Source organism: Suncus etruscus, chromosome 3 (genome assembly GCF_024139225.1).
Source record: "Suncus etruscus isolate mSunEtr1 chromosome 3, mSunEtr1.pri.cur, whole genome shotgun sequence".
NCBI classification, from domain to species: Eukaryota; Metazoa; Chordata; class Mammalia; order Eulipotyphla; family Soricidae; genus Suncus; species Suncus etruscus.
In genome coordinates, this window is record NC_064850.1 from 92,631,758 (window position 1) to 92,650,391 (window position 18,634).

The following is an 18,634-nucleotide window of genomic DNA, read 5'->3' on the forward strand; positions in this document are numbered from 1 at the left end:
ATAAGGGTGAGATGCATTTGATGTACAGGTGTACATACAGCCTGCCCTGCAGTGCCTGTGCAGGGGAACTTGGCCCTTCAGGCTGAACATGTCTTGAGACTGAGCTTGGTTCTGTAGCTCGATTTGGTCCATTTGGCTGTTCCCCTTTGGTTCTAATGAGTTCTCCACAGTAGCCTCCTTGGGGGACTGGGTGCCCATGAACAGTGCCAGGGGACTGGCCTATTAAAGGTCTCAAGAGCTGCCTTTGGTCCAGGAGCACTTCTAGAAGCAATTTCCTTCTGGTGCCTTTGTGCCTTGTAAACTGACACCAACTATGTACACCCTCCACCCTTTACCCCCTATCCCTGTTCTCCCAGTTCCCTTTGTTACATAATCAGGATTAATGTAAGCCCGGTCCAGTCCTTTAGAAATAGGGAGCCAAGAAAGTTGGGTGTGGTGTGGCACTGGGAGCACATGTGGGGTACCCCTGATGGGCAGATCCCCTCATTTTTCTAGACCACAGTTTCTTTTCTATAAGGTGGGGCCTACAGGAGTGCCGAGTCAGGTGGTCTTGGTGTTGGGGAGCGGTAATGGGGTGGATGCTCCCGGGCATCAGTTCCAGCAGATGTGGCTGCCTGTGCACTTGACACTCATTGTTTTCCTTAAGCCTCACCACTGCAGGAGCTGTTAGTTAAGAGCCATGTGTGACCAGAAGGAAACAGGTTCAGAGGGACTGACGCATTTGCTAAAGGTGCAGGGTGCAAGAATTGAGGGGCTCAGCTGAGATTCCGGTGTAGGTGCCCCTCCATCCCTACCCTCCCAGGTCTGTTGTGCTGGCAACTGTGTGCCTGCACTATAGGGCTACAGGGGTGTGGCTAGAGGTGGAGTCCGCCTTCTTTGTCAGGCAGGTGAGCAGGGCTTGGGTTCCATTGCTATTCTTTCATTGTGAGATTGTAGGAACTGTGACCAATTCTCGCACCAATGTGCTGTGCCAGGGAGTTTCCTCCTGGAACCCTGGATTTTTTTTTTTATATATAGGATTTATAGTCTCCTGCTTTTTAGTATAATGATTCAATTCAAACCTGTATTGAGGTCCTTTGTACAGGAAACTTACCATCCAGCTGGGAAAAACACCTTCATTTTGTTGGCAAGATTAAACTGGTGGTGGTGGTGGTTCTTGATGAGATTTCAGAGTCTTCCTTGGGAAGTGCACAGAGGGGATTTCAGTGATATGCTAGGTGGCACTTCTGTGCTCTGCTTGGTAGCAGATGGGCCTCAGTTTCTTACAAGTCCTTCTCAGGCAGCCTGTGTGCCTTGACAGGACAAGAGACTGAAGTTTACATATGTTTAGTAACGTCCCCAAGTGGGTCCTGTACAAACAGATGGAACTCTGGCAGTGGGTTGAAGACAGGAACCACCTTGTGTCTATGGGACTTACTCTTGCTCATTGACCAAGAGTCAAAGCTCTGTATAGTTGTGCGGTATGTCTGTGTTTGAGTTTCAAACACAGTTTCAAACCCAGTAGTGGCTTGGTGGCTGATAAGTGAGGCTGAATGACATCACACAACTGGGAATTTTTTTTTAAATGTGGAACAAAGTCAAACAGGTGTGGCATATGTTTAGGGATGACTGGCAGTGGAAAACCAGGAAAGTTTTCTGTTTCCTCAGCAAAGCCAAGAGGGGCATGATGGAGATGGATGGTTTGATATCAAGTAGAAGCCCACCAAAGGGCAGAACCAACAATGACTGAGCTTTAGACCTGCTCTTGGTGTGTGGACTCTATCCTAGTCCACATCACAGTGTCCTGGTGCTGGGGAGGCTTTGTGTTCACTTGGACATTTTCCTGTATACAGTGGTACTTGTTCTCGAGTTTATGCTTTGGTGTGGTGAATGTCTCAGACAATTTACCTCTGTGCCAGGCAAATCAAAGGTTTTGGAGAAAGAGGTGTGCTGCAGCCCCACCTCTGCCATCTTGTCCTTACTTGTATGTGGGTGTTTATAAGCCAGGGGCATAGACCACATTGATGAGTTGGGGAAGGCCAACTTAGGAGCTGTGAATGAAAACCTCTCTTGATAGCAGTCTGACCACTGGATTATTTGGTTTTAGTCTTTATGCACTGATAGTCTGTCAAGATTTTCTCTGTCAAGATGGCACTTTGGCCCACCACCTGGGTGGGCCTAGTGGGCTGAGACATTTTTCAGAAGAGTGGCTTCCTATTGCCCACCATGGTTAACTGGTTCCATTAGGGATGAGAGGCCAGGCTGACAGCAGTGAAGCTGTGACTCTCCACTGGATAGGATTTGTGAGTTCCTATAAATACCCCACCAAAATGGACAAATCCCTCCGTAGCCATTTCCAGGACTTAAATGTACCCAGTGAGGGGATTGGAGTGGTAGCATAGTGCAGGGGTGGCGAACAGGATTTTGACCCTCACTCAAAATGGCAAAATGCAGTATGTGTTTAATATATTATTGTTAAAATTATATGCTTTTGTGTGAGTGTTTGTCTGTTTTGGCAGGTCACTGCGTGGTGTGGCTCTCTGACTCTCACAGTTTAAAATTTTCCCTCTTTGTGTCGAACTTGTTTGCCACCCCAGGCATAGTGGATAAGTTTATGCCTTGCATGCAGTTGACCCAGGTTTGATCTATGGCATCCCAGATCCCTGAGCACCACCAGGAGGAATTCCTGAGTGCAGAGCCAGGATTAAATAAACCTTGTGTGTTGCCAAGTATGATCCAAAAAACAAATTAAAAAACTACCCTGTGAGGATTTGGCAACTGGGACGTAGAGATCTTTCTTCTTCTAAAGGGATAGGCACTTCAGGGGTCTACTGGGAGCTTGTGTGATGGTAGAACAGCAGAGCTGTGCAGGAAGTAGCTCCTTCTCACCTGTACACCAGTAGGGACATCAACCAGGTGGTAAGCTGCAGGACTAGACCACCTGACTTCTGACCCTATCTGTGCTCTGTGAGGCAATTTGCTTGCTCCCCTTATTATCTCAGTTTCCTAGTTTATAAGATGGAAGAGACCTAAGTTTATTTGCCCCAGTCCATACATTAATGTCAACTGAGGGGCCCCATTGCTGGGCCAGACTCTGCTTCTCTGACAAGTGCTTTCTGGTTTACTTTTCCAGCCCAGCACTCTCCTTTCCCCGTCTCTTGATGACATCAATAATCCCACCCCTGAAATCTCAGCACTGTCACCTGGCATCTTAGGAATTTGCCCACCTGTAGAGCAGTAATAATTCAATCTTTCAGGTATGTCACAGACAGGATGTTCTTAGTGTCCACAGTACATTGAGCATGAGCCAGGCATGGATTCTTTTATTCTTCCTCTTTCTTGCTCTCCAATTTTCTAGAGATGGAGAGAAGACTAGGCGTGGCTCTTATAGGAAAGGAAGGTAGGAGTTAAAGGCAATGTGGGTGGGTGGGGCAAGAGGCCTCAGACCCCATTTTTCAGTGGGTGACAGTGGTCTGATACTGGCCCTCTAGCAGCCACAGCTTCAGAAAGAGCCACCAGCCTCTAATGTGAGCCAGCAGGGTGGGTTTCTGTGGCACATACCTGTTCCCTTCTAGATATAGGCAGCCCCATTCATCTTGCTGTGCATTTCCACATAGCTGTGTAATACATAGCCAGGAAAACACTTCACTTGATATAAATTTCGGTCTTCTTAGCTTGGTAGTCAGGATCTCTTGAGTCCAGCTTCAGCTTGCCTTTCCCCCAGCAACTGGGCTGCCCTATTCCTCAGCCAGCCTGGACTACCTCTTCCTCCGTTCCTCACCTCCATACCCCCAGCACCAGCCCAGGCACATTACACATTTGCCCGAATCCCAAATGCTGGAGGTACGGGTGGTTAAGAGAGCTTCGTCTTTCAGATTAAAATGTTGCCCCCCTCTCTAGGTGCTTCCTGAGTAGTACCTCTTCTGTCACCCTTGCTGGACTAGATGCTTGAGCTTAGGTCTAAGCCCTCATACTGGTCTGTCCCAGAGGTGCTGTTGGATGCCAGGGAGAAACTCTGAGAACTTGGTTATCTTGGTGGGATTTGTGGTTTCCCCAGAATTCATTATGGAAGCACTTTGGTCACTTCTAAGTACTCCAGAATTAGCAGTGTCCCAGGAACATGGCCAGTTTCAGCTGGTGTCTGAAGATACAAATGCCAGATGAGACCAAGGACCAGGAGCCTGGAGCCTGGCCAGTCCTTCCTTCCTTCCTTCCTTCCTTCCTTCCTTCCTTCCTTCCTTCCTTCCTTCCTTCCTTCCTTCCTTCCTTCCTTCCTTCCTTCCTTCCTTCCTTCCTTCCTTCCTTCCTTCCCTCCCTCCCTCCCTCCCTCCCTCCCTCCCTCCCTCCCCCCCCTCCATCCCTCCCTCCCTCCCTCCCTCCCTCCCTCCCTCCCTCCCTCCCTCCCTCCCTCCCTCCCTCCCTCCGTTTCTCGGAATTTCCTGTCCATGGGGAATCATTGCAGTCCCCATCACAAATAGGGTTCAACAGGTTTCCTGCGCCTACCAGCATAGGGTAGGTACACATTAAGACAGTGTAGCGACAAGTGTGACTTTCTAACTTTCTAACTCCCCTCATGGGCCATGGTGGAAGACAGTATGGTCTCCAAGAGTGAGTCATGAATGAACTCACTTCCTTTCACCTCCCCAGCTCGGGGTCAGGGAACTGGACAGACATTGGACAGACACTGGGTGTTGGCCTACCATACTCAGCACTCGAGTCCATCTTGCTTCTGTTCTGGGGGCTGATTATTTATCCTAGTGACTTGGCTTTTGGCTTAATTTGAAATGTCATTTGGCAGTTTCTGTAACTTCTCTGGTGCTCCCAACTGGACTTCTAAAATAGAATAATTCCCTCAACCCCACTTTGGGGATGACAGAAACAACGGCTACTCCTAAGGAGACATTTTGTTTCTTGTGTGATTCCTAAACATAAGGACCAGATATTTTTTTTTTGGATTAGTATGTAGACTTCTTTTTTTTTAAATATACTTTTTATTTAAGTAACATGATCATAGTTGGGTTACAGTCATAACCAGAACACCCCCCTTCACCAGTGTAACATTACCCCCTCCCCGCTTCCCATCCCCTACCTGTTTTCGAGACAGGCATTCTACTACAGTTATTTGTTTTTAAGTTCAGTTAGTTGTATTTTTTTTTCCTTAAAGGATAAGAGTAAAAAAATATAGTAAAGGTGTGGTAGTGGCAATCACCGTTGTTTGCATAGGTCCAGAAAAATGGGAAAATGGAAAAAAATCCTTGACCTGATTACAAAAAGGCCTCACCCCAGAAGTTTATTGGCATAAGACCGACTCTGGGTTCCAGGCATACCAGTCCGTCCAAGTCGAGTCATTCTCAAGGTCCCGGTGAAACTTTTTCACACTTTAGCTATTGTTGGTATCAGAGTCTTATATATAAAGACTCTGGATTCTGTGCATTTCTTTCATTGATGTCAGGCTGATGTGGAGTATCCTCTAGTTTCAGCATACCATTAAATGCGGAGCGGTCTGCCCTGCATGCGGACTGTTGCTGAGTCGTCTGGGTGTTGGGAGCACTCTTTGGAGTAAGTCAATGCCAAAGCAGTGATAGATCTTCCCTGGTAGAGGCTTGGATCCTGGTAATGTTATAGACAATTGTGGTTGTTTCCATAGATGGTATTCATTGTTCAGGTGTGTGTGGGCAATGCCCATTCTTCTGAGGCCTAAGCCAAATCATTACGCCAGTGTTCAGGGTAAAAGGCCTAATTATATTACCAAATATGTGTTCCCATCTCTATTAGATAAGAACTTGTTTGCATATATATTATTTTCCCATTTTAATGTGCCTATGCAAAAGAGAAGCAATGCCACGAGATATTGTTGGTGCATCTGGGGGCCGACGAATAAAGTCCAACATTCCCCGTAACTTGGTTCAAACATGAAATCTATACAGAGATTCTCTTCTACAAGTATTGCGTATCAAACAGATCTCAAAGGGGGAAAATCAAACAATCAAATAACAAAGTCAGTGGGCAAAATTGTCACTATATGAGGATGTTGGAAAAGAGTTATAAATGTTAAGGGAATACATATGAGGTATACAAAGGAGATACACGTGTCCCTTTTGTGTTTTAGAAATAGTCAAGAGGGAGGGTGGTATTCCCGAGACACCACTTTGGTCTGTGATTTGGACAAGAGAAGAGAACATGGAGTCATGTCATCCCCTTGTGGCCTGCTGAAGCTTCTGAATCCCCGAGACGTTTGCTTCCTAACTGCTGGAAGTTGAAAGTTCACCAGTCCCCTCCTACCCCCTTGCAGGAGCAAGGAAGCCTTGGGTCTCTTTTAAATTGCACCTTGCCGGAACCCACTTGTTGGGACCCTGAGCAGGTGTCCAGAAATAATCCTGGGGACGGGGAGTAAGGAGAGAGAAAGCTGTGGGGGGCAGCCGAGGCTGCATCTTCACCTTATCTTGGCCAAAAAACCTACAGCATGAAACCTTGCTGTGACGCTTTGCCTGCTGAAGCTTCAGACTTCACCCAAAAAATTACTGCGAAAGATATGTAATCCACCTTGGCCGAAACAAAAATTGTTAGTATAGAAAAATGGTTAAATGTGGGGTAACAAGAGATGGGAGTGAGGGAGTAAAGGAATAAAACGAGCTCCTGGACGGTGTTCAGATAATGACAAGCAATGAAACACAATGATATCCATATATTTGTCATAATGTTCTGTGAGTGCCCCTGCGCGGTTTCACAATGCACAGGTTTAATAAGAAAAATTCCCTGGTAAGTCCTATAGCCAGAACCTATTGTGCTGCTATTCCTCCAAGCTCCCAGGAAGGAAGGAGATCCTTCCCGAGCTAGAAGGCGGGAAGAGGACCAGATATTTCTATTGATTGAAAAGGAAAATGAGATATTTTCTTTGTGTCTACAAATATTGCTGTAGATTGTGGGATATATGCTTTGTTTGGGATTTTGATTTAAGGACAGGTGCTCTGGGGTGGGTCCCCTTGTTCCATCCTGGCTCATACCGGGGAATGGGTTGGATGGTGGCAGGGTGCTACTATATTTTCAAAGGAGCCAGAGTATGGTCCTTTGGATCCCACCAGTGCCTCAGGGCTGCAAGTTCTGAGTCAGCACACTTTGAACTGGAGCACTGAAAGCTACTGGGTGTGGTTCTAGCAGTGGTTTGGTTTCTTCATTTGCAGCATGTCCTGAGGGTTCTGGAATGTCAGCAGGCCTTCCAGGTCATCAGTGGAGCCTGGCCTCCCCTCCAGTCAGCCTCAGTCTTGCTCCAGTCCACATTAGGATTGAGGATTTTAGGATCTGGCGAGAGAGCTGAAGGACAGGTTTTGCAGAGGTGCTTGGAGAAGATGGAGAGAGGGGTGGTAGTGCTGGGGCTTGCTGTCAGCCTTAGGCTCCATAAAGGTCATCAGTGTCAGTGCTCCTGGAAAACTCTTGGCAGAGGGATATGAGTGGATTGTACTATTTTGGTTTATGATTCTGTAGCAGATGTCGGGCTACGGATGCCAGCTTTGTTGGCCCTTTTCTTAATGCTCACAAGGCTCCAGAACCTGCTTTCCTTCTGTGGGAGAAAGTTGGGAACTGAGATCCTGGCTGGCTTCTGGCCTGCAGCCCTTGTTCTTGGTGGGAACTATGCCTGCCAATGTGCTAGGTTGTGTGTTCTCTCTGTGCCTTGAGAACCATGTGCTCCTTTGCCTGGTCTCTTAAAAGGGGAGGGAATTCCCAGCCGTATGCAGGTCAGATTGGAGCTTGGGAACCTGCAAGACACTGCCAGGGCTGGTCCGGGCCTGGCTGGCCTGTGCAGGATCCCTGGACACCAGGTTCTCCTGTTTTCTTTGCTCTTTCTGGTGCTGGTTCCTCTTCTGTCGGATCACCGGCACAAGCTTTCCTGCTGCAAGTCTCATTTCCCATCCTGCAGGTAGGTTCTGAGCTGGGTTCCTTCATTCAGGGCCACTGGTTACCTGATCCTGTGAGCTCACAGGGGCAGAGTACACATTTTCCACTCCCGCCTCTTTCTTCCCCTCCCCTCTGTAAGAGAACAGAGCCACAGGCAGGCCTTTTCTGTCTGCCTCCTTGAGGGAGAAATGGCAGCATCCTGACACCCCACACTCTATTCTGGCCTTGCTGGGAGTTTATGGAGCCAGTTCAGAACAAATGCAGTTTGTTCTTGTGGATGTGGTGTCCCCTGTAGTACATTCTAGGGCTGGAGGGGGCATAGTTAGGCTGCACAGTTAGGCTGCACAGGAGTGGTCCAGTCAGAGCAGAGACCTCAGTCTTCTGGTTTCAGGTCCATCTTGTTCCTCTGAGCATGCAACAAAGAGTGGCTCTTAACACACATAGGTACCTCCAGCTATGCCCCTCCACCTGGCTTCTCCTTGGCTTACTGCTGGCTTCTCCTTGGCTGCCACCCAGAGGCTCGTGACACCTGCAGCTCCTCAATACTCTCACCTTTTCTGGGAGGGTGGGTGTAGGCAATGAGCCCTCACTGCCAGAATGTCTGACTCAGTTGAACTGTTCCTGGGTTGCTTTTCCAGGGCCATTCCTGTGAGAAGGTGCTTGATAAACTCCCTGAAACAAAAGAATGAAATTTGAAACTGTGTGGCCCTGAGTGGGACTGAAACATGGGACAAGAGAGGCAGGCTTGTGAGATCCTGTCTGGAGTGGGGGGCTTTTAGGGGATGTGGGGCATGTACAGGTGTCTGATGTGTGTATGGAGTGTGGGATGTATGTAGAAATGTGTGGTGTGGGGGATATGGAGAGTGTATGGGGTGTGGGAGTTTTGAAGATGTGTGATATGTCTGTGGTAGGAGTATTTGTGGAGTGTGGGAATATAGGGTATTGTATGTGTGTATGTATATAGGGATGTGAGGGATGTGTGTGTAGGCTGTGGAGTGTACGTTGAGATGTGTAGTGTGGGGGTTTGGGGATTTGTGGGGGGATGTATGATGTTTATGTGGGGTATACGTAGAGTGTGTGAGGTGTGTGGAGTTTTTGATATGCATGTGTGTGGGATATGTGAGTTGTGTGTGTGGGGTAGGTGGAATGTATAAGTAAGTGTGTGAGTGTGGGGTGTGTGATAGTTTTAATCTGCCCTTTTCTGCAACCTGATTCATTTTCTTCTCTCTGCTCTCTTGACTTACTAAAATAGAGTGTGGTCCCAGGCAGCTGCCTTGCAGAGCTACCAGACTGACAGACAGACAGATCTCTTCTCCAGGGTGCTGCCATCACTGGCGTCCATTCACAGACTGGCTTTTTTTTTTTTTGTTTCAAAAGAAAATCTGTCCCAATCACCCTCCTTGTCCCACGCCTGGCAGCTGCCTTTCCCTGGCTCTGCTTTGAGTTCTTTGTCCTCTCATCTTCCTTGTGACTTGCTTCACCTCTTCGCTGTCCCTGAGGCTGCCCATAGCACTCTCGGCCCTCCCCTTTCCCCTGTCCCAGTCACGATAGTTCCCCGTGGTGTCTAATATTGCTTCTCCTTCCATCCAGCTGCGAGCACCAGCTCTTTGTACTCCCTCCCAGCACAGTAGGTGGCCATGTCAAACCCTCACGCCTCATGTCACAGTTGCTTTTGAGGAGACTGGACTGATTTCTCCTCCCTGCCTTTGGCTCACCATGTTCTGTGAAATGTACCTGTGACATCACAGGGGATTTGTCCCTCCTTTCCTCTCTCTCTTTGCTCTCTTCTTGGGCACCCCAGTGGCCTGTGTCCATCTCCCCTTGTCTTTCCCATTCAGTACCCAAATGCTTGTCCTGAATCAAGGGTCCTCTTGGCAGGATTAAAAAGGAACAATGTCACAAGACTGAAGTTTCATACCACATTGACCATCCTAGGCACTGTGGACCCCAAGGGCTGGACTGGTCCCTCACAGGCCACTCTCTGAGGGTGAAGAATCCTTAAGGGCTCTTTTCCACAGAAGATGATCATTGAGGTTCAGTGATATTTATCTCAAAGACCTCACTTCTAATTTGAGGTGGAGGTGAGGACCAGGTAGATGGCTAGCCTGTGCAAGGCCCCAAGTTTTATCCCCAGCACTGCATGGACCCCCTCCTGCCCTCACACTGTGGGGGTATGGCCCCTATGACCAAAGGGGGCTATTTCTAAAGCCTTGGCTCCTTATACCTCATCCCCTGCTCTATGTAACCCAAGAGGATACTCTTAGGCTGGCAACTCTGTTTAGTGGTTCTCCAAACTGAGTGTTGATAAAAATCATCTGGAGAATCAACACTAAAGACTCAGAAGAATGTCTAAACACCAGAAACTGTGAGCAAAGTGTGTGTTCCTCTTTGTTTTCTTGTCCGAAGAGCTAGATGCCATGGCTGAGGTGGGTACTGGGCTCCCCTGAGCCAGCCACTGGATCTCTGAAACCTCTGTGTCTGCTCATCCGAACCCAGGGATAGGGACTGGAAGACGCAGGGTCGGAGACAGCTCTTGCCTGTCAGGGCCATCACAACCAGGTTAGTTCCTAGGGACAGGCTCAGTGAGCATGAGGATCTGCAGACCACTCCCTGCTCTTGGGAAACACCTCTTGATATGGACTTTGGCTCTGTAGGGGAAGCCCTGAAAGGTGATTTGTAGAGTTAGGTCATTCCAGGAAAGTGTCCTATATTTAGTGGGAAGAAATAGGAGACAGACATCCCTTTGCCCCAGTGATGGGTGTCCTGTGTTACTTGCCTTTGGCCTTTTGTTATGTTGGGCCTCTACAGAAAATTTGATACCACCTAGCACTATATGGGGTGTGTGTGTGTGTGTGTGTGTGTGTGTGTGTGTGTGTGTGTGTGTGTGTGATGTTGTTGCTTCTGCAGGCAGGACTGAGTGAGCTTCCCAGGACTGAGTGAGTGGTCCTTCCCTCATCTGACAAAATCTTATTTACTGCAAGTCAGAGTTTCAGAGAAAAACAGAACCAATAGAGTATATGTGTGTGAGTTTGTGTGCACATGGATGTGCATACTAGTGCATACTATGCACATGAAGAGGTAAGTGATATGTTTATTCAGGGAATTGGTTCATTGGATTGTAGTGGCTGGTAAAACCCAACCCTGTAGGGCAGGATGACTGCCGAGAGCTGAAGAGAAGAGCTAATGTGGAGGTGCTCAGGTTCAAAAAATGGAGGCAGAATCTTCCTTCTCTAGGCTCACCAATTTTTCTCTTTTCCACATCTCCAACTGTTTAGACAAGGCCCTCCCATGTCCTGGAGAATAATTCTCTTTCTCAGGATCTATTGATTTTATGAGGTTTTATGATGTGAGGATACAACACATCAGAACTAGGATGATAATTGCTGTAGGAAAATAGCACTTAGAAATGATTGATCTCTGAGTATACTGTTTAGTTGTATTTACTTTTTCAAAATGTTGACTTAGACATGATTTACAAAGTTGTTTGCACCAGGGTTTTGGGCAGATAATGGTCTCCCCTCCCATCTCACCACCAGGTGACTGTTCCCTCCACCAATGGCGCCAGGTTCCCTCCGGCCCCCAACCTGACTCCTTTAGAGCTGTAAAGTTAATGACTGTAGTGTGAGTGCTATTCATGATTTAGAGCAGTGCTTCTTAATTATTTTCTGTCATGCCCCCCTAGGAAGAAGAAAACATTTTTCGTGTCCCCCGCGCGACTGTAAATAGTATCTTTATTTAAAAAAACTTTAACCTGCAAAAAAAACCATATAAAATAATTTGAGCTGATTTTTTAATCAGAGGCGATGTCTGGATTAATGGCTACAATGGGCACGTTTTGCAAAGAGGACACAGTAACTCTCAGTTCCACAGTCATACAGAGACATAAACATGGGGCTTAGCTTGCTATGACAGTGTTTGCTGAGATCAAACGCGCCCCCCTTTAAGGAGCCTCACACCCTTGGGGCCGCACACCACTATTTGAGAAGCACTGGTACAGAGGTATGCAGGTATCTTGCCTCTATCCCACAGTTAGGCCCAGGACTCCTCTGTCCCTTGCTCCTGATAATTCTGGACTTCCTTTTCTTGCTTTTCCCTCCATTTCTTTCATTCTTTGCCATTTCCTCCCAATGTTTTACCCATCTTTGATACCTTCCATTCCCTAGATATGTTATTCTGTATATGTCACATATTAGTGAGGATGTCTGTATTTGTCCTTGTTTTTCTGACACATTATACTTACCATGCAATCTTGCATTTCCATCCAACCTACAGCAAATGGTATGGTTTCATCTTTTCCTGTGCTATATACCATAATTTTATTATCTACTCTTCTTCACCTGCTTTGTTTCCATATCCCAGATATTGTACTAAGTGCGCTGTGAGCATAGATATGCACATATCTTTTTTAATATGTTTTTGTGCTTATGTTTATGTTTCCCACTTTGCTGGGCCTGGAAAAATCCATGTGAATGTGAACAAGGGAAAGAAGAGAGTGGGAATTTAGGAAGATGTGAAATAAAAGTTTTCTGAAGAAATTTTGGGGCTCTGAAAATATTTTTCTTTCTCAGCATCTTCCTTTTCTTTGCCATCCTTGTTAACTCCCCCTCTTGTTTTCTCACTCTTCTCCAGACACGAATGCAGAGTTTGAATCCAGATCCCAAAGCCCAGTACACGAGCATCTACGGAGCCCTCAAGAAAATCATGCGGACTGAAGGCTTCTGGAGGCCGTTGCGAGGCCTTAATGTGATGGTGATGGGTGCAGGGCCGGCCCACGCCATGTACTTTGCCTGCTATGAAAACATGAAAAGGACTTTAAATGCCGTTTTCCACCACCAAGGAAACAGCCACCTAGCCAACGGTATTTGAGAGTTTGTCTGGAGTTAGAAAGTTCTCTCCTTCAACAGACCTTTCCCCAGGGCTCTTCCCTGTGGCCCAGCAGCTGCCGCCTCATCTCCGCCTCACTTGCTTATGAATAAAGAACTCTAGAGTCCTGCGAGCAGGCACCCCAACACACTCAGACACACATGCACACACGCCTTTTATCTGTTCCCCTTCTTTTGTTTTCTGAAGCCTGGGGACAGTCGGTTGACAGAGGTGTTTCAGTTTTGATTGTTGTTGGGGCTTTTTGGTTTAAAAATTTTTTTTAAAACATTCAAAAGCAAATAATGATCAGATCTAGGAAAAAAAAAGCCCTGAATAGGGAAAAAAAAACTTTTGAATGCTGGATTCAAAAAGTTATCTGGACAGCTTCTTTGAGACTATTTAAAAACTGGTTCTACAGGTCTCTGCATCGTCAAGATCTAACTAAGCTTTAAAAGGTCAAGAAGTTTTATGGCTGACAAAGGATTTGCTCCAGCGCAGAAGGCCTTTCCCACCTTAAGCTTCTGGGGATTTGGGAATTTCGCCCTCATGCACTTCTGTTGATATGAGTCGCACCTCTGCAAGCAAGGGCTGAAATAGTTTTGCTGTTTTGAAGGAGAGGCGGGTGGGGCGGTTGGCAGGCAGCTCAGCTCTGACCTGGTCTTTTAGCCAGGTTCCTGCTGAGCAGTGATTTTGGTTTGTTGGGGTATGAAATGGGACTGTGGATTGTGGTCTAAAGTATACTTAGTCTAGCCAAATTAATTTTCCCACCCTAGGGAGGGTAAGTGGCAGCAACTTTCCTCTCTACTTTGTGTTTCACTGAGAGATTCAACCCTTCCACCTACAAACCTTTATTATGACTGCACTGGGCTGGTTTGTGGACATGTGGTTTGCATTTTAAACGTTGGCCCCAATGCATTTTTTGAGACGTTATTGATGCTCGGTGCTTTCCCTATATCCGTGGCCTGAAACCCTTTTGCTGAAATTCCCTTCTGTCATGTTTAGTCCTTGGTCACTGAAACCTTTGAAGGGGTTTTGACCCAGCTCATTTTATGCCAAGCTGTGCCCAGCCTACCATCTACCTTCACTGTAGTGTGTGCTGGGGTGCATTTTGACGTTTCTGAGGACAAGGGTTTGGGCTTTGCCTGCATTTCTAATGCCCTGTCCTGACTTCTTTACACCTCGCATCTTGAGAGAATCCCATTTATGGGAAGTGTCCAGGAAACCCAAAAGTATAAACTAAGGCCTCAGTCTTTAAGGCTTTGAAAGTTTTTGGGTTTTGAGGCCAGACCAAATAAATTCCTCCATGCAGCAGGGCAGCACCAGAAAAGGCACAGATTTGAAACAAACTCATATTGGCTGTTTTCTTTAAAAAATGCTGAATTGTACACAGAATTTACCTAAAGGTTTCTTGTCATTTTATTTTCTCCTTCCTGGTTATGACTGTTTCTGTTTAAGGGCCAAGTGAGCCCATTTGACTACTGAAGCCAGGGTAGATAAGAAAGAACTAAGGTCAAGATTGTTGTTTCCCAGTGGTGGGTCAGGAGATTTCAAGCAGGCACAGGTGAAAATCAAGTAAAGGGGGGGGGAGTAATCGGGGAGCCTTGGAATGGGGCATGGAGACCACTTGATAAGATTTGGGGGTGGATTTAGGAAGGAAACGGGGCCAGAAGGGGGCCACTGTTGGGAAAAGGTTAAAAACTGTAGAGAGGCCAGAGCAGTAGCACAGTGTTAGGGCATTTGCCTTGCACGTGGCTGATCCAGGACGGACCTTGATTCGATCTCTGACATCCCCTATGGTCCCTTGAGGCAGGAGCGATTTCTGAGTGCATGACCTTGAGTAACCCCTGAATGTCACATGGTATGGCCCAAAAAGCAAAAAAAAAAAAAAAAAATCTAGAGTAGGAACAGCCGAGGGTTGGTTCTGGGTACCATTAATGTTGGCAAGTCTAGCCTTTTCAAGAAATAAAAGGAGGCTTTCTTTTGCAAGGTCATAGTAGAGGACACTGTCTTTCTCTAACATTTCTTTTGATCACTAGAGAATTTGAAATATCAGTTCTCAATGGGGAGGAGCTATAGTAAATTTTGATTGTTAGAAAAAAACAGTGTCCTTGGATCCATCTGATTTTAAGTTCCAGGACTTCCACAGAACACCCATCCTGGAGGGTAATTTTCTGGAGTTTGTTTTGCAGGCATAGCTGGGAGTATGGCCACTCTGCTGCACGATGCGGTAATGAATCCAGCAGAAGGTAATGTTCATGGTTCCAGGGAGCGACAGTTGGGGGTGTGCAGGGGCAGGAAGAAAGGTGCCAGGTGAAACAGGACAGAGGATAAGGCAGGAGACACCGAGCTTGAGTCAGAATAAGGAGAATTCTTTGCCACCTTATTAAAAGCCTTGAGGAGGGGCCCAAGTGTGTGGCTGTGTGGTCTTTCTGCCTCTAACAGTGCTGCTCAAAGTGTGGTCCACAGATTACCACCAGTGTCTATTAGAAAAGCTGATTCTCAAGACCCACTGCAGGCTCTGCCAGTGAGGTCAGGGAGTGTGTTTTAACACCTGGTGATTCCTTTGCATGCTTCTCCTGTATTTTGGAATCTGTGTGTTCATGTGCGTGTGAGTTTTTCTCTGGAAATTTTCTTGGGGAGTGTTATGAAGAGTCCTGAGCCTTTTCTAGCTAGGGAATGCCATCTGTCACTGGGCATTCTCTCAACTGGGACTTCTGTTCATGGGATGTGGTATTCCCCTCTATATGAAAATTACCCTCACGGGGTAAAAATGTCAACATTTTGTGCTTAGTATTACCAGTCTGCCTGGTTTTGCTTTGTAATGTTGAAACTGCTTATTTGCTCTCAGATGTCTCCTCAGCCCCAACCTAAGGGGATTAGTTCTGGCCTTGAGAAACAGGAAGACCCCGACTGGGAGGTGGGCTTGTGTGTGTGTGTGTGTGTGTGTGTGTGTGTGTGTGTGTGTGTGTGTGTGTGTGTGTGTGTGTGTGTGTGTGTGTTTGAGGCAATTCCTATGTGAGCTGATCATTGTCCACTTTGCTAGCCCATACCAACCTGAGAATTTTATTATTTTTCAGTAAGAGTCAAGCTTTGTCTCCTTTTCCTTGACCATATGCTATTGATTAAAGCATGATTCCTTTGAGAGTAGAGAACAGTGCATTGGAGACACTAAGACTAGGCCTCAGGGAACATAGCTGGCCCTGTTTGCCTGTGTCCTTTAAACCATGAAGTACTTCTTTGAAAATGAAGCTGAAGGTCTTCACTCAACTTAGTCATTGAACTTGGACTCATCTGGTCCTAACAAAATAACATTTTCACGAGAGCACTGAGTAAAGATAGCCCATGTCTAGCAGCAGGACTTGGGCCAATGGGGAAATAGTAGTTTTTCAAAGGTGAGGAGTCACTGCTTGGGATGGGAGTGAGGTCAGAGAATGTAGCCTGCTTTGGTGGCTGCCTGCCTTAGTAGCTGTCTGCAGCCAGATTTAAGTAGGAGAGGCTGAGCTGCAGGAAGGAGCCCCTGGCTGGGACTGAGCCTGAGACCATGATTGCAGCCATTGGCAGTGGCTTCTAGGCCAGGAGTGTGTGTGTTCTAGCTCTTTGTGACTTGTTACCAGTGTGTCTGGTCTAAACTCACCTGTTTCTCTTTATGGCTTGGCTTCTCATTTCACTGCGACCTGGGTGGGATCCAACCCAACTGCTCACTCACTGCCGTCTGACAACAGTGGTGAAACAACGCATGCAGATGTACAACTCACCACACCGATCGGCCCTTGGCTGCGTCTGGACAGTTTGGAGGACGGAGGGCTTGAGGGCCTTCTACAGGAGTTATACCACACAGCTGACCATGAACATTCCCTTCCAGTCCATCCACTTCATCACCTATGAGTTCTTGCAGGAACAGGTCAACCCTAACCGGGGCTACAACCCGCAGTCCCACATCATCTCAGGAGGGCTGGCTGGGGCCCTGGCTGCGGCTGCCACCACCCCACTGGACGTTTGTAAGACCCTCCTCAACACTCAGGAGAACATGGCCCTCAACCTGGCCAACATCAGTGGCCGGCTTTCTGGCATGGCCAATGCTTTTCGGACCGTGTACCAGCTCAACGGCTTGCCTGGCTACTTCAAAGGCATGCAGGCGCGCATCATCTACCAGATGCCCTCCACTGCCATTTCCTGGTCTGTCTATGAGTTTTTCAAGTACTTCCTCACCAAGCATAAGTTGGAGAGTCGAACGCCATACTAAAGGAAGGGCTGCTGGAAGTGATGCCAGAATCCTTTTTTCTCAAAGGGCTTTCCCTGCCTGCTGTCATTGCCTTGCTCTCTCCCCGAGATAATGTTATTCACGGGGTGTCTGCAGGGTGGGCCTTCTGCCCCCTGATGCCTTCTGGAAAGGGGGACAGGCCAGCTGCTTCCTGGAAGGCCGTCCACAGGGACATCCAAGGTGGTGGCAGGTCGGGACAAAGGCTTTGGACGGAGAGTGAAGAGTTGCCGTTCGTCTTTCTCCCCATTAAGGAATGTAGATTTTCTGCTTCACTCTAGCACTTTCCTCCCAAGAACCATAGATCACAGGGGAGGGAAGAAAAGTGAGTGAAAAAATTAAAGGAAAAACGTGTATATAAGAGTTCTAGTACACAACATACAATAGATGGATAATGTTTATCCTTTATTTTTCTATGTAGAAATTTTGACATTTGTGTGTGAATGTGTGTGTGTGTGTGTATAAATAAGTGTTACAACTGAAAATGTAAAGCTGTTTTGAAAAACAAAAAAAAAAAAAACAAATTCAGAGGGTTGAATTCTTCCATCGGGTTAGGGGAAAAAGCACCAAAGGAATTAGTTGCTAAACACTGTCCAAAAATTGTGTCAAGCCCCCAAATGGAAGTTTGACTTGAATGTAAAATAATAAAGCTTATGTTTTTAATTTCTCTTTTAATGGGGCTAAAAAGGTATGTTTAAAGCAAAGTGAGATTTTCTAAGATACCTACCTTCATGTGCCTTTTCCTTTTCTTTTCTAAAACTTTCAGTCTGGTGTGGGGTATTTGCTCTGCTCTAAACAGACACACACCAGTTGACAGAATGGCCCCTATGCCAGACCTCCAAGGCAAGACTGAATGGCTGTACCATTTCCTTTGGGAACCCATCTTTAAAAATTGAGCAGGAAGCATGTGCATTTTTATTTTGGAAGGCCTAGTTTTGACCGTGGCCCCAGTAGAAAGCAGTTGACTCCTTTCACCTGCCAAGACCTTTTGCTTCCCATGAGACAGACTAGAATGCCTATGTACTCCTGGGGCCAGCACTTAGAAGTTCTCGAAATGCTCTCTCTCTAGGGCAGGCAGTTGGGATCAATGCTGCCTCGTTCTTGGGTCTTTCTACATCACCCGTTGGACACAGCACTTTTCAGGTGTTCTGGACTGTGTGTTTATTGACCAAATCTGTTTCTGGTGCAGTTGGATGGATTAAAAAAAAATGCAGCATATATATCTCTGGCTTCGGTCTCCTTGCCAACCATTGATTCCCTCCAAGCACCTTGCTGCCGAGCTAGATGACCTTGCTGGCCCCACTGCTGAAGTCTACACTCACTTGGATGCCCACTCCCCACAACCCTTCAGTCTCCCTCAGTCAGTGTCACCTTCGGCCTGAACTGGCACAGCTGAACCAGATTATCTCAGAGAACACGCAAGCCTGATTTCCTCTCTCGCCCATCAATTGGCTGCCAGACCTCCAAGGCATGATTGAATGGCTGTACCATTTCCTTTGGGAATTCATCTTTAAAAATGAGCAGGAAGCATATGTGTTTTCATTCTGGAAGTCCTGATCGTGACCTTGGCCTTGATCTCAGGCATTGTCAGTGTGAGGCACAACTAGGTTCTTCCTGACTCTTGCTTCCTACAAAAACTCT

At 46.9% G+C, this 18,634-nt stretch overlaps 1 protein-coding gene across 2 annotated transcripts in view; it reads left to right on the forward strand.

Annotated features, from left to right (window-relative positions):
* Positions 1–17,654, forward strand: part of SLC25A37 (solute carrier family 25 member 37) — a 34,045-nt gene extending 16,391 nt beyond the window's left edge. Inside the window, exons 2-4 of one of the 2 annotated variants that reach the window (XM_049769491.1) lie at positions 12,502–12,730; positions 14,925–14,981; positions 16,458–17,654. In XM_049769491.1, coding sequence (XP_049625448.1) covers positions 12,502–12,730; positions 14,925–14,981; positions 16,458–16,978 — 807 coding nt within the window. In that variant the 3' untranslated portion in view covers positions 16,979–17,654. Of the gene's footprint in view, positions 1–12,501; positions 12,731–12,757; positions 13,191–14,924; positions 14,982–16,457 lie in introns of those variants that run through there. The other variant, XM_049769490.1, reaches the window with a different exon arrangement.
* The last annotated feature ends 980 nt before the right edge of the window (positions 17,655–18,634 follow it).